The sequence below is a fragment of the Eleutherodactylus coqui genome, chromosome 6, assembly GCF_035609145.1.
Source record: "Eleutherodactylus coqui strain aEleCoq1 chromosome 6, aEleCoq1.hap1, whole genome shotgun sequence".
NCBI classification, from domain to species: Eukaryota; Metazoa; Chordata; class Amphibia; order Anura; family Eleutherodactylidae; genus Eleutherodactylus; species Eleutherodactylus coqui.
This window is the reverse complement of record NC_089842.1, coordinates 130,934,028-130,958,013: the sequence shown is the minus strand read 5'-3', so window position 1 is coordinate 130,958,013 and position 23,986 is coordinate 130,934,028. Positions and strand designations below refer to the sequence as shown.

Genomic DNA, 23,986 nt, shown 5'->3' with positions numbered 1-23,986 from the left:
CTGCAGTGATTTTCAGGAAAAGGATTTAAATATAAGCCCTTCCCTGAAAATCTTTCCTATCTGGTGTAAAAAATAAATAAATACTCAACTCTGGTGCGTCTAGCAGCTTGGGTCCCGTCACTGCTCTGAATTTTTCAGCAGGCGGGGATTTAAAATCCCTGCCTGCTGAAAGGGCTGTATCTGATTGGCTGAGCGCTCAGCCAATCACATGCAGCACTCAGCCATCCATTGAATGACAGCTGAGCGCTGCCTGTGATTGGTCACAGCGCTCAGCCAATCACGGCAGCGCTTGGCCATTCATTGAACTACTTGTCATATATTTGTTGTTAATATGATACTTTGCCTAATTTTTGTCCTGCGAGACCTGCTTTTATTGCTAATGCCTAATGTTTGTGAAATATCTGGAAAAAGAATTTTCTACAAAAATTTCAATAAAAAGAGATTAAATGTAAATATTTCTCATGGTAGTCAATGTGCCAAAAATCAATTCTATCTATCAGCTAGTGTAGATTTACACCATAATTTCTGGCAGTTTCCAACCTAAATTATAATCGGTATGTCGCGCTACTGAAGGCCCATTGGACTTTCCACCTGATGTCTCCTATTTGACTCCTTAATTATGGATGTTAATCTTACAAATGTAAATGTGTGAAGTTAAATAAAACAACCATTAGGTTTTTCCCAAATAATTTTTTATTAAAATACAAGTAAAACATTGGCTAACTGATACTGAAAGCACCATATTGTGTAGAGTTTGAGTTCTGGTAGTGTTGATTGGCAAGTTGTGGAGAACATGAGTGAAGAAGCCACCAAGTCTGGAGATGAGCTCAAAAGCGCCTACCAAGTGCAGCAATGATGTGACCCCATCCAGGCACCAACAGAGAGCTTGTCTCTTTCAATGGCTCCCTTCATACCCACATCATAGCGCCTCTACCCAACAGAATCATCTCGCGTCACATTTGGCTTGTCACTCATGTTCTATTTCCCTGTATCCGTTTATGTGTAACATTTTAGCCTGGCATAGGATGAAATCCATGCAGGGCACAGTGTCATAACCCCTGCTTGGCAGTGGCTGATTGCTGGTGCATTGCATAAAACAGAAAATAAAGTGGTACTGCACAGAGCAAAATTAAGAGAGCCTTCTATTAAATTGGATAATTATAAAAAAAATATATAAAATACACATCGGTCAAATAGATAAACGTCAGCCTGAATTTAAGGAAAACAAATGAGCACTGTCGTGGCACTGACCTCCCTGGTGCTGGAGGCTACAACTTGAACTGATTGCTAAACATCAAGACACTTTTGGTGATCACAGCATAACAGGTTCAAGTGACATCTAAAAGTTGTATAAAAAAGTAAGCAACAAAATACATCCATGTGAATTTGCTCCTCGATTCCAAAATACATTTTTTTCTTTTAGTCTTGCACATAAAAAACAACTAGGTTTCCATATTTGTCACATGCTGGCTGGCGACCCCACTGCCCACCCGTGAGCGTGGAATGAAAGCCCTGGTGTTTTAGTGTAGAGCGAAAACTTAGAGGAAGTGTTTGGTACAGATTTAGCAGTTATTAACATGACTGGCACATTGAAATAACTCTATTTACAGCATTGTTCAAGTTAACATTTGCTTCATCTGCACATGAGTAAAGAGCTGTAACGCGTTTTGCTATTGTGAGATAGACTATCAATACAGTACATAAAATATCATAGAGTATTACCAGGCTGGAGAGGGCCAGGCAGCATGCAAAAAAGCACAAGGCTTTATCCCTGGATGGAAACTATACACTGAGATTCATGTACAGTAAATGCACAAACTACAATGATCTGCAGTAGTCGCATCATAGAACGAGGCAGCACGGCTCTATAATCATTTACACCTTCAAATCCTGTCTGCAATATAGAAGGGATGAGCAGAGAGGGTTATATGAGGGTGGCTGCTAATTCATGAGACTGTAAAAAATGTCTTTCATTTCTAAATGGTTAATGCAATATTTTTGCTAAACCCCTTGAAATAATGCTGAAAGTCTACAGGTCAATCGCATACTAATGGCTAATTCAAATTCATTGTGATTGTGTATAGAGACTAAAATATGAAAATTGTGTCACTGTCCAAATACTTTTGGACCCAACTGTTTAAAGGCTTAGCTATATAGTAGTGATACTGTAATCTAGGGCCCACAATATCCCTTTATAAAACAGTGTAGAGGTCATCAAATTAAAAAAAAAAGAAATTTGAAAGAGACACATTACCTTTTTTATTTCATATGACTAATTGAGTTATAATTAGTTGAACAAAATTGGCAAAGTCTCAGTGAGCTGCAGGTTCTGTGTTCAACTTGTTCTTCGTAATAAAAAGGTTATCCAGGTTTTAAAAACGGATTGCCTGTCCTTAGGATAGGCCATCAATATCTGATTGGTGGGGGTTTGAAAGTCCACAGCCCTGCTGATCAGCTGTTCAAATGGCCACAGGGCTCACACAAGCCTCTTTAACCCTTTCCATTCCAATTTGTATCCTGGTTTTCCTAGGGGGCTTACTCTTTTTCAGCCATTATACAACAGTGCTATATGCTGGCTAAAGCCAGTACTGCATGAGGTGACACGCTGGATAGACTCTGACAGCAGAGAGGCTGGCAATATACAGTAAGAGAACCCTGACGGCTGTTTTCCAACATCGGAGCTGTACAGCCTTAAAGCATAATGTCTTCAGACGTCAGACAGTGGATTGGAAAGGGTTAATGCTTATATCTGCTTGCAATCTTGTTCATCCTCAGAATGTACTTTTTACAGCGGCTGTTCTAATTAGAGCAGCATTATTCCATTAAAGTGAATAGTAAAACATTGCAGTACACAGAACAACCACTATGAAAAGTATGGAGTTTGGAGCACAAATAAGAATTGCAAGCCGAAACAAGCACAAACATTGAAGAAGCTAGCCCCAAGGCCCCTTCAAGCAGCTCATTGGCGGAGGTGCTGAGAGTCTGTTCCCCATCGGATAGATTTTGATGGTTTATCCTAAGGATAAACCTTCAATTTTTAAAACCTAGATAAACCCTTTTAATGCCATGGTGTACTGTGATAACCCAATGTCAAGCTTTCTTCTTGCAGGACCCATTATTCACTTACTAGAGTTGGACAATGGTAACTGCCTCTAATCTCTTCTTGAATCTTCCTTTGTGCACCAAATTAGTGAGATCTTGAACCCTGTGACTTCTTAGCAGGGTTATACAAAGAGACTAATTTAGAGCACACCATATTACTTTTATGTTTGTAATCACTCTTCTTACCCTTTTACCTGAACCAGATCAGCAGTGCTTGCATACTCAGTATTAACATGTACAAACAAACTTTCACTTATAACGGTGCATGCCATTATGGTGGCAGAACCGCAATAAAGATTTTGTTTTAGCAACTTTTTGGGTCCAGTTATTAAGAATCCACTGTTGAGTTTTAGGGCCCTTTCACACGGGCGGAATTTTCAGCATTCCACGCTGCAAGTCTCGGCTTAGGGCGCACCTGCACACTGGTGAGAGCGATATCGGGCCATGATTCACGGCCAAATATCGCTCTCGCAATTCTTCTGAAACCCCTGGATGCGAGGCATTTTCACAGGGAAACAGCCTCACATCACAGCAGGGCTGAAAGAATCTCCTACTGTGGCTGTCACAGCCGTGGTAGGAGATAGCAATATTTTCTCATTGATTTCAATGGGGCTGGCGCTGCTGCCTCCGGCCCCATTGAAAACATGTGGAAACCCCTGGATGCGAAGTGTTTTCATTTGAAAGCAACCTCGTATCCCTGCAGGGGATTCCCTTCATCCCTGCCGCGGCTGTCATAGCTGCAGCAGAAGATAATGCTGTTCTCCACTGTCTTCAATGGGAGAAGATCGCTGAAGAAATCCCCTGCTGCAGCTGTCACAGCCGCAGCCAGGGATCGTGATGTTCTCACATTGGTTTCACTGGGGCCGGCACTGCTGTTGCCGGCCCCATTGAAAACAATGGGCGATAATCGCCAAAAGAATGAACATGCTGCAATTTGTTTCCTGTGATGCAAAAAAACATTGCAACTGTGAATGAACCCATTCAAGAGAATCGGTTTTTATATTTGTGCGTCTCGCAACGCACAGATCTCACATGATTGTATCGCCAGTGTGAAGGCACCCTAACTGGATTTAAATGTGAAATGAAAAGGGTTTAAATCAGCCTTCAATTCCACATCAAAATCCGCAATTAACCCTGCAGATTTTGATGTGAAGTTCCGCAGCGGCAAATTGCACTGCATCCCGACGGAAATATTCCGTCCTTGTGAAAGGGCTCTTAATGAAAGCCTCAAAAAGGTATGAATGTCTGTTACTGTTGATCCTACAGCACTATTTTAGGACATTGTAACCCGACCATTGATACTTTACAGAACTGGAGCCCTTTAATGTAAACCTGTTTGTTGTCATCTGATATGATTTTAGATAGATCTGTGAGCCAGAACTAAGATTCTTGTGTCTCATGTGCAGTATAAACCCTCAGGACCAAACCCAGGTCATTAGTGTAACTATTAGTGTTTATTCTCAACATCACCTGTCAAAACATTGCCTAAAGCTGATATCTAATTGATGCTGGAAATGTCATCTTGTGGGGATCAGAGAACATAGGAGGCATATTTATGGTTGTATAGATACAGGTTCCACGTATTAACAATTTTTATGCCTCCCACCCTCCACCAAAAAAATAAAAAATAACAGTGTGGAACATGCAGATCATTGCTCTTGGGAGATCAGATTGCATCAGTTTTGATGCAGCTGTCTCCCTGTTGAGGTAACTGTGTCTTTTGTGGATACTGCAGACTCATTCTAACACAATAAATTATGTTAAAAAAGAGAAAAAAAGACTAAAATGAGCTACACCTGATGAGTGAAACATTGGAATCTCAGTAATAAATACTCAATAGGAGGTGTGCTGCTTCTCCCTCTTCTTCCTTGATGTCATTTCTTTGCAAAGTTTTCCCAGAAACGAGGAAAGGCCACTTGTCTCTACAACAGCTGTCAGATGTGGGGGTTGTTTGATTTCTGACTTTCCCTTCTTGCTTTTTTTTCTGGTGAGCTCCTTGACACACCCTGGCCTTCTTATGTTCTGCCTATACTGCTGTGTATTGTTGTAGAACAAGAGGGAACAGCGGTTTGAGGTCTGCCAGAGATTTGGCTCACAGTGAGGATAATATCACACATCTGGATTGTGACTTTTAGCAGTGAACTTTGTAGTGTTGTCGTTTTTATATGTTCATTTCCAAAGTCAAAGGTCTGTATTATAGTGTCAACAAATGTTCCACAACAGTACGTTGGCTCATCCTTAGGAGTGATTAATCCGGCCAGCCATGTCGTTTTATCCGTTCAACCTTCGGTTTCCGAATTTCTGTTCCATCCACTGTCGTACTTCTTTGAGGTTATAGTAGAAAGGTCCTTTACCTCCCAGGTATACAATTTTTTGCCTTTGTACAATGCATACCCTTTCGAATGAGACACCGTAGGCCACATTGGCATTATTGTCCATGCAGTCTGCAACCACCTGGCACTGTGAGGGGAGGGAGTATTTTTCCAGCAGTTTATTAGCTGCAGCACATCGGTCGTCTTGGTTTCTATGTTTCTTTACTTCATAGGTGCCCACCCCAGGAGCAGCCCAGCCATCTGAGGGATGAGCCTCATCAATGTAGACTAAAAGGAAATCCGCTACATTGGAAAACTCCTCCACCAGCTTGCTGAAGGCTGGCAGCTGGCTTATAAAAGGGGGTCAGGTGGCTGAACCAAAATTGACAACTAGGGGGCGCTCACAACTGGCAAAGTCAAGAAGGTTACATGATGTCCCTGGTCTTGCCGATATGCTACTTGTTATCTTGCTGGACACATGAATGACATTGGAGTTTGGTGCATCTCCGCCTAACTTTACCTATAGAGTGTGATATAAGTGAGAACAGTTAATAACATGTAGGGTTACTATTAAAACAAAAAAGCAAACAGTAAATGCATATAAGTGTATCATCACATCTGCTATAACTCAAGACTCAATTTCCAGCCATTCTGCTCTACTACCTTTTTTTGGAGTCATAGCAGTTCATTATTCTTGCCCATCTTCTATATATATATTTCTTTTTTAACCCACTGTTCATAAAGACATGAGAAAAGCGATTTCAAACTAATTTTTCCTTCTTTCTGCACAGTTCACCATCACCATAACGCTCCTCAATGGCAGCTAATGAATATCTCCAGTTTACAGCTTACTGGTCCATGTGGCAACTGTAAGGGAGCTTATATTCAGCCATGGAAAAATCCACATCAAAATGCATATGTCTAACATGCAGATTTGCTGTGGAGTTGCAAATTGTGAAATCTGCATGCTAAACATGTAGATTTTGGTGCGGATTTTCCCACTATGGAATATTTTGCCATTTAACATCCTAAAGCATATCCCTGCATATTGTTTACAGCTACTCAGGCAAGTTGGATACCCACTAGAGATGAGCGAACGTACTCGTTTCGAGTAATTACTCGATCGAGCACCGCGATTTTCGAGTACTTCAGTACTCGGGTGAAAAGATTCGGGGGGCGCCGGGGGGGCGGGGGGAGGCGTGGCGGCGCAGGGGGTAGCAGCGGGGAACAGGGGGGAGCCCCTTCTCTCTCCCTCCCCCCCCCCCCCCACTCCCCGCTGCAACACCTCACTCACCCACGGCGCCCCCCGAATCTTTTCGCCCGAAAATCGCGGTACTCGGGCGAAAAAGGGGCGTGGCCGAGTACGCTCGCTCATCTCTAATGCCCACAAACTTCTGTATAGAAAACAGAATAAATACAGCTACAATCAGAAAATAGGAACAGGTTACAAAAAAGGATATGTAACCATTAGAGATGAGCGAGCATACTCACTAAGGCAAATTACTCGAGCGAGTAGTACCTTATGCGAATACCTGCCCGCTCGTCTCTAAAGATTCGGGTGCCGGCGGGGGGCGGGGAGCAGCGGGGGAGAGTGGAGAGGTGTTGGGGGGAGATCTCTCTCTCACTCTCTCCTCCCTGCTCACTCCCGCAACTCACCGCTCTCCCCCGCCGGCACCCGAATCTTTAGAGACGATCGGGCAGGTACTCGCATAAGGTACTACTCGCTCGAGTAGTTTGCCTTAGCGAGTACGCTCGCTCATCTCTAGTAACCATATCTGTCAAATTTAGTTAGTACACTGCCTATAAAATATTGGCTTTGTGTCATTTAATTACCTTCAGCTCAGAGCTCCAAATCCTGACCAAAATGGTTACCAGTGCGGCCAAGAATTTGCAAATAGCTACAAGATCGCCAAGGGTTTCCCATTGTTTTCTATAGGAAACCACGCATTGCATCAAACCTGCATGCACCTCACAGGCAGTGCAGTGGATTTGGCGGACCAAATGAAAACAATGGGAGAGGTGTTCCGAGGGAATGCCTAAACATAGGACATTCTGCGATTTATTTCTTTTTTACAGCATCGCAATGTGGGCAAAAAACGATCATGTATATGACTCCATTCAAAAGAATGGGGTTCGTATTTGTGCAAGATTTGTGTGTCTTACAACGCACAAATCTTGCGTGATTTTCTTGTCCGTGATGGATATTCCTATTCCCATCTTGGCTTTTCATAGCCATGATGGGAAAACCTGGCTCTCTGTTTCCAACCACTTGTTGGATACAGCGGACTACCTGAGCCCAGCACTCATTCAAGCTCTTATTGAAGTGAATGAGAACTACAGAAATGGCGTAGCACTCTTTTCTACTCGGTTTCCGTACCTCCCATTCACTTCTATCAGAGCTATGTACACAGTGCTCCGCTAAAGCACTTTGTTGTTTTCGTAGGCTCCTGCCAGGTGACCAGTGACTATAGCTGTGGTTTCCCTTCTCAGCCAAGGTGGAACACCCCTTTAAATTCTGCAGTTTCTATTTTCACAAATAGTCATAGAATAGAATTTCCTTTGACTGTATTACTGCTAAAGCTGAGCATTTATGATTCATTTGAAACCAGTTAGAAGAAAACTTAGCACATAGAGAGAGAGAGAGAGAGAGAGAACACACAGTGACATGAATTTTATATTTTTGAGAGGTTTAACAACTTGGCAGAGAGCAAGAAAGAGTATATTTTTGACTGAAACAGGAAACCAGCAGAATTCAGAATACAGCTCTGAGTGTGATTAGAGCTAGATCTAATGTAGGTCAAGAGCAGTGCAATATATGTAAACTCTTAGGTTACTTAACATGTAAAGTGCGAACTTTTGTTCAAAAGCAGAGTTATGCTTTAATTTACATTGGAGCCTGGAGCAGCCGGCCTACTTAATTACCACCTACTAAATGTAAGGAAAACAGCAATATGCTGGAGATAATTATATTGCACACGACGAGTGATTAGTTTTCCAGCCTGTGATATGAGAATGGGTGGAAGGCTTAGTGTGACAGGAAAGCTTCTGTCACACAATAGGTTAATATGTATTACTGAAATCAAGCCAGAAATATCAGCTAATAAATTTACATCATTAGCCAGAGGGACAAGCCCCTTAAGTCTGTCTGTGCACTTGGTTTCTCCCAGGCAAACTCTTGTTTCAGCCCAAGGTCAAACTGTTAAGGAGTTAAATCATAGTCTCTTACACCAGTTTTCCTTCTGGCATATGCTGGACTATTTCTTACACTGTAAGAGTCTGTATGTAAAGAGAACCATTAGTAGACCATCCTGGGCTTATTTTAATACCACCATGGTTACAGTTGCAAGAAAAAGTAAGCAAACCCTTTTGAATTACCTGGATTATAATAATAATAATCTTTATTTGTATAGCGCCAACATATTCCGCAGCGCTTAATTACCCAACACACAACAGGAGTATAAAATCACTGACACTTTCGCTGGACCGGATCACAGTGGATCTAAAAGGATACTGAAAAGTGTTACTAAAAATGACAGATACTGAAAAATATGGGAATTTGAACTGGTGAAGACTTTCTATACATTAACAAGGAGGCTTGCGTTAGCCCTAGGCACATTGTCCTATTACCTAGACACTTGACATTCATCAACATTTTCTGTGATTTCGTAATAGTCACCTCTCCCCCTTTCATACTTTGCATACAGATCCTGGAAGCTCATTTACATGCAAATGAAGCTGATAAGCTACTAATGGACATTAGTGTCCATTAGCAGTTTATGCAAAAAAACATCTTTTGAATTATTACTTTGCGTGTAAATTGTCCTTGTTAGTACACAAATATTTGTATTGTTGAGTCCTTTTAGACGACCTAATTATAATTTCAACGAACGAGCTAGTGACGTCACCGTTAACCACTTCGCAGTCATGCAGCCTGTTTACACAGGCAAATTCAAGCAAGAGTTAAGGCCCATTTACACCAGAAGATGATCGCTCAAAGATTGCTCAAATGACAGTTTGAGTGACAGCTGCGAGCGATCATTTTGCATAAAGTATTAAGTAGCTACTTAGCTACTTAAGTACCAATTGGGTGTGCAAATGAAGCCTTTGCTGAATGCAGTTAATAGCCCAAGGGCTATTATTTGCACTCAAATCCTTTGTTCTCCATGGGGAAACAATGCTATTAGCACTCCCTGTGGAGAACTTTGGATAAGAGTGAAGGACGATTTTTAGGTTGGAGTGAATTTAATGATCAGCCAGCAGTGCCCGAATGATATTGTTCTATCTAAACGCAGCATAAAGCTCTGGCCACTTGTCCAGCTTAGACACGCAGAAGTCAAAGGGGCCAAAGCCGTGTCTGAGTATATCCAAGCAGAAGTTGATATACTCTTGGACCATCATGGGTAATTGCTGCCAGTCACTATCAGTCCTACCCTGTGCTTTTGTGGCAGGCTGCGACGTGCTAAAAAATCTGTGCCACACCTCTGTTAAACTTCCCCTGGTGCTGCTGCAAGAGCTTCTGCTTGTCCACCATGAGCTACAGAGCTGCAATCCATTGTAGATGCATCTCCGTGGCCATAGAGAAATGCTCTGCACATGCTGCTTAGCAGTCTGGCCTGATAGTGCTGCATTTTGAAAACCCTCCACTGCCAGAATGAGATTTGTCATTTTGACCTTGTAGCAGGGAATCAAGGAGGGTGACCACCCAGTAATGAGCTGATGTTTTTAAGTGGGCTATGCAATGTGTTGGAGAAGACGCCCTTTTTCTTGCCCAAAGCCATCCTCCCTATGGTGTTGAGTTATGGTAGACTGGCCAGACGGTTGGCAGATTTGTATCCCTTCCTAATTTTCTTCCTGTGATAACACGTGATTGTCCATGAGGCCCTGAAGTATCTGTTCCAGCAGGCAGACAACAGGAATGGTCATACTGATCATCACCACTGACCATTTTGGTCACTTCCTCAAGGTAAGCTAAAACGCACACAGATTTTTGATCTGCAGCTACTCCACAGGCATCAAGTGATTGACCTTCATACAAATGGCATACACCGTCTGGTACTCTTTGATGCTGGCTAAAGGCCAAAGCCGTCTTTTGAGTGATAATCGTTTTGTCTAAATGTGCCCATCTTTCAGTTTTATGCTGAATGACTGTTTTCAGTTCTGCTTGAAAACCATCATTCAGCAGAACAGCTGGTAAGCAAGACCGCACTCTGTGCTCTGCCCAGGGAGAACTGATTACAACTGATTACATTGTATCAGCTCTTCTCAGCTGTCAGCCCCGCTGGCAGATCAAAGCGAAAGTAATCAGGGAACAGTGGGTGGTTTGATTCCAGATTACAACTCCAGATGGCTCACACGCTGTTACTTGATACTAATATGCATTAGTGCAAAGTAGTAGTTTATGCAAAATTATCGCGCAAAAGATGGCTTTTGAGCGATCATCTTTGCAGTGTAAATGCACCCTTAGCCCCTGCAACATAAGCAATGTGGAATTCCACTGTGTAGGCCTGTCACGATGAGATGGTTGGATGGTAACCTGAACTATCGCTGTACCTCCACCAGATGAGAGGTGGCTGGGTGTGAACGCTAAAAATGTGAGCACAGTTTCCTGGCCTTTTCCAGCACTGGATGTAAACCTCGGTAATTTTTTAGGAAGTGCTACACTATCAGGTTTATCACATGGGCCAGGCAAGGTACATATTTGAGATTGCCGAGGTGAAGGGCTGCCAGCAGATTGGCCCCATTGTCACACAGGGACTTGAGTAGCTTCACATTGTGCGGGATCAGCCACGTGTCAGCCTGGGTCTGCAGAATTATCAACAGCTCTTGGCTTTGCTCCCCTAGATACATATGTTTTAGGACAGCATTTTGGCGTTTACCACATGCACCACAGTATGGAGGTTCGGATTTTGTCATATACTGATATCTGTGCCAATGTGGAGAGTGTTGAAAGGTGGCATGGAGAGGGGGGTGAAGGTTGAGGAGGCGACAGACAAGGATGAATGCCCCACAACTTTTGAGGGTACCATGAAATGTGGACCACCACTTTTGGCTTTATGTCCCACCTGATGTGTAACAACCCCCCCTGCCATGCTTGCTGCACAACGTGTCCATGGCCATGTCCATCTTGCCACTGGCCTTCTTCAATGCCAGGGACATGTTGTCACTCACATGGCGGTGAGGGCAGGAACAGCTTTTTGTCAAAGAAATGGCGGCTTGGCATCTGGTACTATGGATTAGCATGGAGCATCACATTGCGGAAGGCATCTGTGTCCACTAGCCTAAAGGGCAGCGTTTCTATTGCAAATAGCTGTGCAATGCTTGTGTTCAGGCTTTGTGCTCATGGATAGTTGCAGTGTTTTTTTTTTGTTGTGTTTTAGAGTTCCAATAGCTGAATGATGGAGCTATGCAGCCATATTATAGCATTTCCCATCGATGCTGACCTGGGAAACAGTGGAATATGGGTTAGATGTGAAGGTGCTGGTGACTGTGGCAGCTCAACTTCCCTGTGCTTCCCTCTCCTGGCTGTGAAGCCTGATCATCAATTGCAGCCCACATGGGCTCTCCAAGGCATCGGGTTGTTCATTTAACTGTTCATATATGTTGTGTTGAAGTTGCTTACGCTCTTGCTGTATTTTAAACCCTTACCGCAGATCTTACAGATGACTGCTCTTCTGTCATCATGTGCCTTTTCAATGGATGCTCAGGCTGAATAAGTACTGTGAGCAGACTTACAACACTATATTCCTTGTTTTACCATGTTGCTGCCCTGCAACGTCCACCTCTTTCTCACCTGAGCTGCTATCATGACTCTCCCTGTCTGTGTTGGGTCAAGCGCCTCATCATCTTGCACCTCCTCTTCTTCTTCGTTTTCCTTCTCCTCCTGAGTGGACTCTGACATAGTGAGCACTGGGAGCTGGCATCTGTTTCCAAATCCCTCAGAGTACACTTTGACTGTGGAGGGCTGACTATGTGCACTGACCCTCCCTTATCTTCCCGTTCAGAGGAAAAAATGGTTGGGCATCAGTGCATCTAATGTCTTCGTCTTCTCCCTCTGGTTGTTTGGACTGCCCCATTGATATCCCTGACATTGAATGATCAAATGGCTCCTCAGACTAAAGTATGTAGACTGCATCAGAAGTTGTTGGGGATTTGGCACAAGGGAAAAGTACAGGGGCAATGCTCCTGGCCGAATGGTGCATACTAACTGCTGTGTGCCTGCAACTGGTAAGAAGAGGTGGTGGTACTTGAGGCATGCTGTGTCATCCACTGTACAGCCTGTTCTGTATGCTGCGAATGCAACGCACAGGCAGAATAGTGGGCTTGCATTCCCTCCTGCAGAATGTGAAACTGTTGTTTCAGTGGCAGCCACCTAAAGTGCCAACTTAGTCTGTCCTCTACGATCTCCAGCCCCGACAGATCCTCTACCCCTTGCTTTCTTCATGTTTCCTTTTTATTTATTTAGCGTTTTTTTTGGTTCACTTTTTAGTGTAATTTTATGTAGCTTTCCCTGTTTTAGTTTTTTTTTTTTTTTTTGCTTTTATATTAACAAAAGAAGCACTGCCAACTAAATAAGCCTCAATCCCTGGGAGGCACAATAAGTGAGGACAGAAGACCACACAGTATAGCTTGTATCTTTGTGAACTTTCCTTGTTTGGCGTAGCGCAATTGAATTCCCTAAAATCTACTGCTAGCTGCGTATGGTCTGCAAATAATTTGTAGTGGCCGGACTGGCGATTTTGAATGATGTCTGAGGCCAGAAACCGAGAATTGCAATATGCCCCCACACCAAAGCATAGTTTGTCTGCTTTGCTGCTATATACGTTGACAGTAGCAGAAATATACCCTCTCCCAAAGTACAGACCATGTGTCTTATGGGTATATAAATGTGATGCAACGTTCTCTGCTCCCTCCAATAAAACCCTGCTTAAGTGCTCTGCTGGTACACGAGCCTTCACATCCAGCAGAATTCTATCCCCTTTAGAATATCTGTCCCTATTAACAGACCACTATTTAAATAGGCATTTAAACATGATGCAGCTTCTCTGTCCTGTGCTCAACTGTTAAATTGCCATTGATTACATTGTGTTCGTTATATTTGGCTAGATCATGTGATGCAGGTGTCCAATGAATCTGCTATCTATATGCAGTATGGAGGACACGTTTGGTGGCAGCATGGCAATCTGGCTGATGATTAGCTGTATGCTGACCTCTACAGCAGGCATCATGGGAAATCCAAATTTTCCTAGGATTTTCACCAAAAATTGGTTTGGACTAACCCGATTCAATTTTGCGAAAATCAGGAGAATTTTATCACCTGGCCTATAGATAAGCCACAGATGGGCCAATTTTCAGATTGAATGATTTGTTTTTGGAGAGCAACAGCTTCCTTCATAGTGTACATCCATGAACACCATTCTTGTTCAGTGGTTTTCTAATACCGGACATATGAACAGAATTATTTGCAATTTGTTTAGTCTTTTTTAGGTCTTTTGTGGTTACAGTTGGGTTCTTTCTTGCATATTACAGTATTCTGTTATGCTCCTGGAGTGATTATAACAGGATGCCCACTCCTACTAAGAGTAGCTAAAGTGCTGAATTTTGAGAATTTGATGTACACCCAGGTCTTCAGCAATGTCTTTGTCAACTTCATGTATCTCTGTTACGTCTCTTCTGAAAGTTGCTTGCATCGATTCATGGTTCACTAACCAATCTTTCTTGAGAAAAACTGAATTGTCAGTATCCAGGCTTTGTGTGCATTTATTGAATGGGCAAAGCAGCTGTGGAAAAAATGTAATCACCTTAATTGAAACATCTCTTGCCAATTAGCTCTTAGAGACGTCATTAAGGGCTCCTTTAGACTTGCAAGAAAATAGTACGTTTTTTAAGCGATGCGAGTGTGAGTGAAAACGCAGAAGTAAGAAACCAATGATTTTCAACGGTTTCATTCCCATTTGTAATGTTTTCACTCAAGCGATGTGAAGTGAGAAAAAAAAAATCGCAGCAAGTCCTATCTTTCTGCGTTTTGCTTTTTTTAATGTCCCATGTTTCCCTATAAAGCCTCCTTTTTATCACATCACAAAGCACGAATTTATGATTTTTGTGCGATGTGTTTTTAACATTCGAAACCCCTATTGTCTATCGCGAGAAAAACTCATGAGAACATTGCAAGTGGCAGTGATGTGTTTGCAAGAAAAAGCATCGCTGATGCTCAAACATCTCATTAGCAAAATTGCAATCGCCAGTGTGAAGGAGCCATAACAGAAAGGTTCACATACTTTTTTTCTTCCAGCATGTGCTTAGTAAAAGACACGAATTGTACAACTGTTTTGCATGTTGTTAGTTAGATTGTGCTTGTGCCATATTTTAGGCAGTGTGTTGCCCATCTGTGCATTCCATGGAGGACACACATCCCCATATTAACCCATGAATTCAGACAAACTATTCTTTTCAACTGATGGTCTCTGGGAAAAAAACAAAACCCTGCATGTCCTATTCTTGACTGTTTTCACAGACAAAAATAGGATATGGAATGTGTCCGAAGAAATTGGACAACAGACAGCTAGGTGTCGTGTGCTGTCCGATGCAAGTTGGGCTTGAGTTCCTTGGTGTTCACTCTTTTTATGATGGGAAGACCTAGAGAAAGGAATCTTCTATATTCTCCACAGCAGTGCCTTGTATGGAAAAGTCAGAGATCTGTTTTGCCACTGACCTCCAAGAGTAGAGAGGGCAGATTTGGACATAATACATGGAGCTTCCCTTCTTATCACACAACAGTGAGGAGTACTCAATGAGGAGTTGTAAGAATTGTCACTTTCTCTTAATCAGGATCTTCCAAATCATTTTCTTATTTTACGAAATGTTCAATGGGTTGGGTTCTTATTCTTGGCCAAGCATTACTCCAATTCTTCACTGTGTACTGGCAGGACTGGAAAGAGGCCTAAAGCCATGAACTATTAATATGCAGATTTACGTTCTAAGTGCACTCTATATACTAAGATTTAAGATGGCTCAAGGATCATAAGGTTTCTGAAAACCTTAGATGTGATTTGATTTGTTTTGATTGATAGTTCTTTTTAAATATTTAAAGACTGAGTTCTTTTTCATCCATATAACGTCAAATTCAGGCCTTCTCAGCTAGCCAATCTTACACTGCTTGTCCTAGGGTATCAGATTTAATTCGGCCTCAAGTTGATGTCCTCACTACCCTCTTTGTGAGTCCTAAATACAAAAAAGATTCATTTGTTTTCTGGATAGCAGAAAATGTTATTTGTATTACCTAAAACACGCAGAGAGTTGGAGCAAATAAGATGTTCTTCTAGTTAAGCTCCAAGGGACTTAAGGTATATTCCATAGGTTAGAAACATTTTGCCAAAAATGTTCCTAAGGCTGGCTGTGCACAAACGATCCGGATTCTGCATTCCGTCGGTCATGCGCAGTACAGATTAAAAAAATATATAATAAAAATTTTGTATTTCCTGCACTGTTGCTAGGCGATGAAGCGGGTAGCTGCAGCCCATCTGCAGTGTCATTTGTGGATGAGCTGCGGGTCTGACAGCCTCCATTGACTTCAATAGAGGCCGTCCGCTGCAAAAAAGAGCATGCTGCAAATTTTTTTTTTCTCCTTCGCTCGTTGAATATGGAATTTGTTTCCCTGAGTGTGGAGGAAAAAGTGAAAGTACATACCTTTCAATGCGTGCGATTTGCTGAGGATTCTCCGTGCGGACGACGACTTTGGATTCTGTAGTAGGAATCCAGTTGTGTGAAGCTGGCTTAATGTTCCCACTTATTGCCATGATTCCAAACCTCCATCTAAATCATCCAACTGAACTTGAATACCCCTTTCTGCCGACCTTTTCCACCACTGATTTCCAGTCAGCTTCCGATTTCCACCGTGCTTTTTAAATTGCCGCCAAAGAGTGCAAAAACTGCATCTATCACAATGCCCCATTGGGGTACTAAGTGGGTGGAGACCATAGGTGAAGCAATATCTCTGTAGCTTCGTAAAACAAGTTATAACATAATATTGCAAAATTCCATGTTATCACCTTATGAAGCATATAACTTTTACTTTGAATTGCCAGAATATTCCATTAAAGCAAGCATACACATCATTGCTAGACAGATTAACCTGGCAGCTGGTCTATCCTACTGGTTAATGTTGGATGTAAAAAGGCTCCAGAAGAGCACATCAAGACCTCAATAAAAATAATTTATATGGTAAAATTACTTCCATGCCTGCTAATTATGACCACTGCATGGCTAATTAATATCATATGGTTTGGCCTTATGACTGCATTCACATCTATTTATGAGCTATGAACAAGTAACATCTAAGCAGATAATCCACATCGCCTATAACCAATTATATTTTGGGAAGTGAGGGCACTCTGCCGAACATTTTAGAACTCCTTTAAACTATTGATGGACAATAATTTTTAAGACCAGGTTGAACTTTTTGAGATGGTTACAAGGTGCCCCTAAGGAAACATTAAGTTTGGGTAATGTATATTGTATATGATCTATGTACTTAATAGGAGTAAATGGGGTTTCTTCAATCATGAAATTTGCAGCTTTTGCTACACTGTTGAATTGTGCTCTGTGTTGCTAGCATGTGCAGCACGCATTCACCTGAGGTTCAGCAGGCTGTATTTACTTGGTGTGCATCCTTCTGGATATCTGTTTTTAACTGTTTGTTATTATGCAGTCATATTGGTTTGTTCTGTTTTGTTATCTTTATTCTGAACATTCATATTTACCCTAACATGACCTAAAGGTGAACTAATTAATAATACAGCTAATTAGTAGAAACAAACCAGGTGCAATGTAAAGTGGGAGAACAAACCCAATCATTATCTTTATTTTATTTGCTTGTTTGAATGTCACTGGTCACAGATAGGTCTATGTGAAAACTGCAGACACTTAGTAGTTTCATTCTTGACAATTTAATCCTATTAGTTTTTGTTTTCCCACTCTTTTGAGGATTTGACTGATGTAACAACTCCCCAGGTCCTGGGTTAGTGGATGAGCTCCCAGCTCTGTCCAGTGTGACTCAGTCATCAGCTGCTCGGTTCCTGACCCCAAATCATGGCCAAACCATTTCCATCTGACTCTCCTTTCTTGGCTTGTGAGCGACGTTCTGTTCTCACGCTTCACAGGGGCTTTGGAAAACTTTTGTGAGAAAAGCACTTAAAAGTTTACGGCATTGTAAACACCAAAGCCATTGGCACTAACCATTTAATGCTCATTTTTTCCTGCTTATGCAATATTTTCCTGTATCCTGATTGTATATGGCTTAACCTTGACAACATCACTTGGGTTCTATATTATGGTAAAATTTTACTCTAAGCGATGCAGACCTTATTCTTATCAAGCTTGGAATTTGTTTTTCTGCAATTAATGTAATTTCTCTCTAATTGCTTTACACTGGGGAAAAAGTATAATAAGTCCTATCCATATTGCGATAATCTCACTGGAACTACAGGGATCATGCTTGATGATTTATTACTGCATGTCTTTGTTGTGTCTTTTTTTTTCAACCTGTCACCATTTACTATTATATAAATAATATGACACACCAAGGTCCTTCTACGATTATACATAACTGGATGAAAGCACCAAAGAAAAATGTTAGTGTGAGCATCAAATTGGTTTCCATTGAATAGAGAATTGAAGTGGAAATTATGTTCTACTCTTCTGTTTCCATTTATCTAATAATTTATTTTCCTGCCTATAATATTTAATCAGCAAATATTTCTGAATCTTGCTGTAAAAATTTTGAATTCCGATCTGTAGCAGCATTTCTTTCTTGTCTAGTATGTGTGATGTCTGATTTTTGCTGAATTACAAATCACTGTTCGTAAAATCTTATTACAAGTTCACTTTCTTGTGTTTTATACCAGTATCATCTGAAGAGATGTGGACTCTAATGATCAATATCTTGTTAGAAATACATTTCATGTTGGCTAAATTATTTCAATAACTGCTGTCATTTCACTTAGAAGACAATGGACTTTGAGGCTTAAGTAGCCTATACACATTTGATCAGTATTGGCTTAGCCCCCAGATTTTGACAAGATCAGCCGACTATCTAATGTGTCAAGGGGCCTTCCGACTCTCCCCTTGCCTAAGACTTCAAAAGAGAAAAGGATTGAGTTGCAGGATTTCAGTATGCCTGATCCGTTTGTTTTCGGGGTGATAAACCATCAGAGGTGTCTGATTATGTATTAATCCCCTTCCCTGTCCAGAGCACATGCACTCTCATAAGGGCTGAGCATGCATGTGTATGGGGGAAGGGGGAAGGTGGGTTGGCTAAGATGGCTGTTGGCTAAATGCTCATTTGGCCGACAGCTATCTAATGTGGATAGCCAGCTTAAGAGAACAAAGCCAATCGTTTCCTTTCTCCATAGCTCCATTCCAAGTTTCACAGCCCCTTACAGTAACCAGTGTGGAGCTGCCAGAGAACTAAGGCTTCTTCCAATTGACTTCAGCAGCTTTTAACTCATTAACCTAATCGAGCCCCAGACTTAGGTGACCCTTCATTTGTGTCCATTGTCATCATGTGTTGACTGAGACATTCTGGGTTACTTAGGAACCTTGAGTATTTTTTTTAACTTGAACTGAATAATGTATATTCCAGAAACAAATTGTTGGCAATCTAGAATTCCAGGCACACCGCAGAGTCCAAGACAGCGACCAAAAAAATATAAACTGGAACGGAGATTAGGACCTGGAGCTACTGGTGCTTATTCGCAGACCACATAATGAGCTGAAAATATTTCCTCTGTACCAGAGAAACACCTGTATCACTTCTCTGGGATTTATAAATATGTATTGGGACCAAGTCATAAAATACTTGTGCTGTTTGTCTTGGTAGAGTATTACATTTGTTCTAAAAGTGCCAAGCTGCTCGTACCTCTGCATCTATAGCAAAACGGAAACCAATTCAGAGCAGCACAGATCAGCTCTCTGGTAACGGAGTGTTCCCGAGCCCAGACACTGAGCCACATGTTCTCTTTATCAACCGGGATTTAGACATTTCTGCATAGAAATCTTGAGCTTTTTTTTTTTTGCACACATTCAGCAGTAATGCAAAGCAGATGGATCTGCCCAAGGGGAGCTCTTGTACAGCTGGCAGGTTCACTATGGTTTAGTCATTCCCTGGAGAGGCTCTGGATCTCACCCATTAATGAATGCCAAGAGATTACTCGAGAACACCAGAAAAATGAAATAAAGTAAAAACGCCTTGCAGCTCCACCCATTGCACTAAGTTATGTACATATTTTATTTTCCCTTATTCAGCAAATGCATAGTAAAAAGTAAACCACAAGAAGGGAATAAGGCTTGCCACTCTGGAATCTGTGATTTTTTTTTGTCTTAGCATGGTAAAATGCATTATCTATCCACCCTTCCTCTGCTGGATTTCTCAATGAAGAGAAAAAGTGCTCTACTTCCTTTCTTCCACTAGGTGTGCTAAATAGCTCTAAATAACAGCGCAAGCCTCCACGCGTGGCATCGCAGCATGGGCTGGAGACACATGACGTTGCCATGTGTTGTATGGCAGATCAGATTGCAATATTAATCCACCTCCTCCATGGTGTTTGACTGGACACGGAGCATGGCCTCTGATTGAATGAGCGGTGTGCGTGCCAGTGAGAGTCATGCAGTCTAATAAATCCTCTTTGGCAAACATTGTACAGCTCAGCTGTGTGATAGAGTACAAAGAGCCGAACACCGGAGGTCCAATAGTATAAAAGGAACTTTACACCAAAGACATTAAGAGAGGGTTGTGATATAGTTGTCATAATTACCATAATCAACTACCTCCTCATAACTGTACATCATACGTTAAAGCTTAATTTTTCTATGTTGCAGCACTTTAATTAAATATTAAGTTCTGTAAAAAAAATTGCCCAAGAAATGAAATGCCAGAAGCAAATTTCTGGAGGCATTAACTTCTAGGAATCGTTTAGTCATACATTAAAGACCTTCATACATAAAGCAGCTACTTGAGATTCACCCATTGTCCTCCCTGCTGCTGTCTGAGCCCTCTTTATTATTTTCACTGGACAGACATGTTTTGTGAAACTTCAACTATTTGTATGAAGTTGTAGTATTTACAGCAGTGATTGGCCATGCAGGTGCTACCAGCAGAGGGCAGTACTGAGGTATTATGCCCCTCATGCCAGCTACAGGTGTTATGGGCATAAGGATTGTTTAGATTGATAAAGGATTGCCCATAGCTCCTTAGACCTCCTAAACTGCAGAAAGCCCATTAACTCTACAGGACGCAGTTGACACAGCTATCAATTCATTTTACAGCCCCTCTTAATAAGTATTAGTGTAAGCTCACATAATGGAATGTCTAGGAGTTGCTCTCTTGCCAGGTACATATTATGCAGAAAAACCTATTATCTCTGTGCAACACATTTTAATTAGGACAAGAAAACATGGCCACAGCTGCCGTGCGCTGCTTGCATTGTATGCATTTCCTAAGTCAAGCCGTCAGTCACACTTTGCAGCAGATTTAGAGCATTTCACTGTCTGCGGGGTTTAGGAACATGCAGCCCCATACAGTGCAGCTCGAAGCGTCTGCTGAGGTTTACATGACAGTTTCTTAATGATCAGCATGAGTGGTTATCAGATCAGCAGAAGCTATATGAAACTGCCAGACTTCATGCAGACAGCCAAAAGCAGTGATACGTGAGATGTGAAGCTTCTGCCCTTGTGTATGGTTGTAGGTACATAATTGCTTTTACTACATAAACAACACATTCCCAGGGGCGATGATCTGCATTTTATGCTTAATTGCCTGAGGAATGCACAAGCCCTCCAGATTCTTACTAGAAGAATAAATTCACATGATTGCGGCACTCTTGTCCCCAGAGATGGCATCATTTTCATATAAACTCATAACATTCATCTGCCAAGTGTCTGTCATTAGATCGTCTTAAATATCACATTTTACTAACCCCCAAAGGAACAATCGATCATTTCTTGGAAATCAATAATAAACAACATAAAATTCAAATTCTTTTACCATGCAAACAAATTCTGTCTATAAATAATTTGTCACATATTAATAACTGCATGTTCCGTATATGAAGTCGCCTGATGTATTCATTCTCTTAGTATCAGCTAAAAACTCACAGTGGAAAGCATGGGTTAGCTCTAAATGAACATTGCCTTTAAAAGTGGCGCCAGTCATACCTGCTTGTAGGCATCCAATAGGAAGCTGTTCCAAACACAGCGCAGACCTTCTGGGGTGAGCATCCGGCGCCATTGACTCTGGCTGGATTTGGAGCGGTTCAGTTGCAGAAGCACGTGTTTTACCAAGACAACAGAGTCATACAGAGCCAAGAACAGACAGTTAGACACAAACCCAGGCAGGATCTGCAGAGTGATCAACAGGTCCACACTCAACAGACCCATAGCTGCAAGCCTGGTGCCTCCCACCTGTGCCCTCAAGGATGCCCTTTTCTGTCTGCTTTCTTCATTCAGCTGTGCAGACGGCACAATAGCCTCAGTTGATGAGCATTTAATCGTTGCCTTTTACTATGAATGAAATAGTTGCTCTGGGAAGTTGTACTGTGCTAAACAGGTGCCTGCACTACTGCTCTACTTATAGAGGAGTGTCAGGCAGCTGCTGCTTCAGTTCAGCTGGTTCCTCTCATTGCTTGCGAATTATAGAAAGAAAGAAAAAAAGTTTCTAAACTTTGAAGGGACAGTTTTTTTTTTGTTTTTTTTGTTTTTGCTTTTTTGTTTTAGGATTTTTTCAGCTGGAAGAATCTAAAGCACACTTTCTCTCCACACTGTCTCTGGCTCCCTCTTCCTCTCTCTGCCTCTGTGTCTCTCAGCTATCTCTTTTTGTCCCCAGATTTCCCCTCTGGCTCCCTCCCCTTTCTGTAGCCCTTTTATACAGTCCCAGGCTAATTGCTGCAATAAGAGAAATGAAAAACCCTAATCTTGCCTGTGATCTGTTCTTTGACGTCAGGGTAGGAGAGGGCATTAGTTTGGCTGGGGATGCTCTGAATAGGGAAAGAGCCGCTCAAAAACTTACAAGGCGGGACTTTGGTATTAAAGGAGAGGATAAAACTAACTCCTCCCTTCATCCATCTCCCAGCTTCTCACAACTTTTCAGGCAGCTGGCATGCTTTACCTGATGGCCGGAGGGTGGAGAGATTTACCTATGTGTCTGGCAGCACTTACGAAGTTGTGCAGCTTGGACTCTCGTATACCTGCTGGCTGCACCGTGCATACCACTTCTTCATTGACACAGCTGGAGCACAGACTGATCACTAAGCTCCTCTGTCCTGCACGTTCCCTTGCCCTCGCTTTACGGAAAGTGCTGTCTGCAGCAGTCCTGCTATTGACTGACTAGTTTTTTTGGAAGTAGTCCCCCAACTCATATCTGTTTTGTACTAAGAAATCACATCTGAATCTATATTTCAGGAGAGAACAAGTAGATTGGGGGGATACAGTTAGCATAACCTGTGTCTATGGCACCTGAGAATACATGATCTGTTTATTTTCTCAAGGATTATACGGTTTGTGTTAGACAAGAAATCTTCTAAGGGGGTTTTCACATCTACGTTCTGGGTTCCACTTTCCTGCTTCGTTTCGAAGAGCAGGAAAAGGGAATACCCACAACCGAACAGTGCCCGCTGGACCCCATTGACTAAAATGGGGTCTGCCCGCTTTCCGCCCAGCTGGCTGCCTTTTGAACGTAAGACAAAGCTCAGCCTACCGTTTCCTCCGGTATTTTCAGCCGCATCTGTGATGGAACCTCTGGCCGGAGGTTTCGAAGCAGATGTGAAAGCACCCTAGCCCTAGGTAGAGTTTATGTTCATTGTTTTTAAGTCTTTGGTTTATAACTCTTTGAAAATTATACTCCAAAGATGTACCCGGTATAAGGGGTAGATACATAAGTTTTGTTATTATCAGAGTCCCAGACTTTCAAATTGGTGTGCCATACAGTCCATTAACAAAAGCAGACAATGTGGCATGAAAGCAATATCCATTATTGGTCAGATGAATAGATTTCAATTATTCATGACTAATAGGCTTCTTTTGTCTTGTATGACCCAAAATTGACTATGCCAAGCTGAACTACGAGACAAATACAAGAAAGCAGTATTGTGCTGTGTTTGCCCTCTGATGTCACGTCCCACGACCATGGTATAGTTCAGTTCTAACTTATCTTGGTTAGGGTTAAGTTTCCTTGGCAACTTTCAGTTCCTCTTGCCTATTAGTTCTCTTGTGGGGTAAAAGGGCTCAGCCAACTCCATGAGTGTTATAGAATGACAGCAATGTAACCTTTTTAACCCAGCAGGTCATTCTGCACATACTTGTGCAATATTAGATATTGAATTAAAGGATGAACTTTCACGAACACTAGAGCCTGGAGCTAGTAGACACAGTATACTTTATTAGCTGCAATTATCACTTATACTATTGTTGACTAAAAGGATTGGACTTCAGAAATTTCCTATACCATGTGGCTGCTTCACAATAGATCATAACAATGAAGCAAGCGCATTATGGAGCCTACCTTCCAGTCTGCTGTGACATTTTGC

At 41.9% G+C, this 23,986-nt stretch overlaps 1 protein-coding gene across 1 annotated transcript; it reads right to left on the bottom strand.

Annotated features, from left to right (window-relative positions):
- Positions 1–670: 670 nt before the first annotated feature.
- Positions 671–22,432, bottom strand: DIO2 (iodothyronine deiodinase 2). The gene is made up of 2 exons (XM_066607613.1): positions 21,621–22,432; positions 671–5,934 (listed from the first exon to the last, which is right to left on the bottom strand). Exons 1-2 carry the CDS (start codon positions 21,840–21,842, stop codon positions 5,374–5,376), a joined length of 783 nt encoding a protein of 260 aa, XP_066463710.1. The 5' UTR covers positions 21,843–22,432; the 3' UTR covers positions 671–5,373.
- Positions 22,433–23,986: the final 1,554 nt, after the last annotated feature.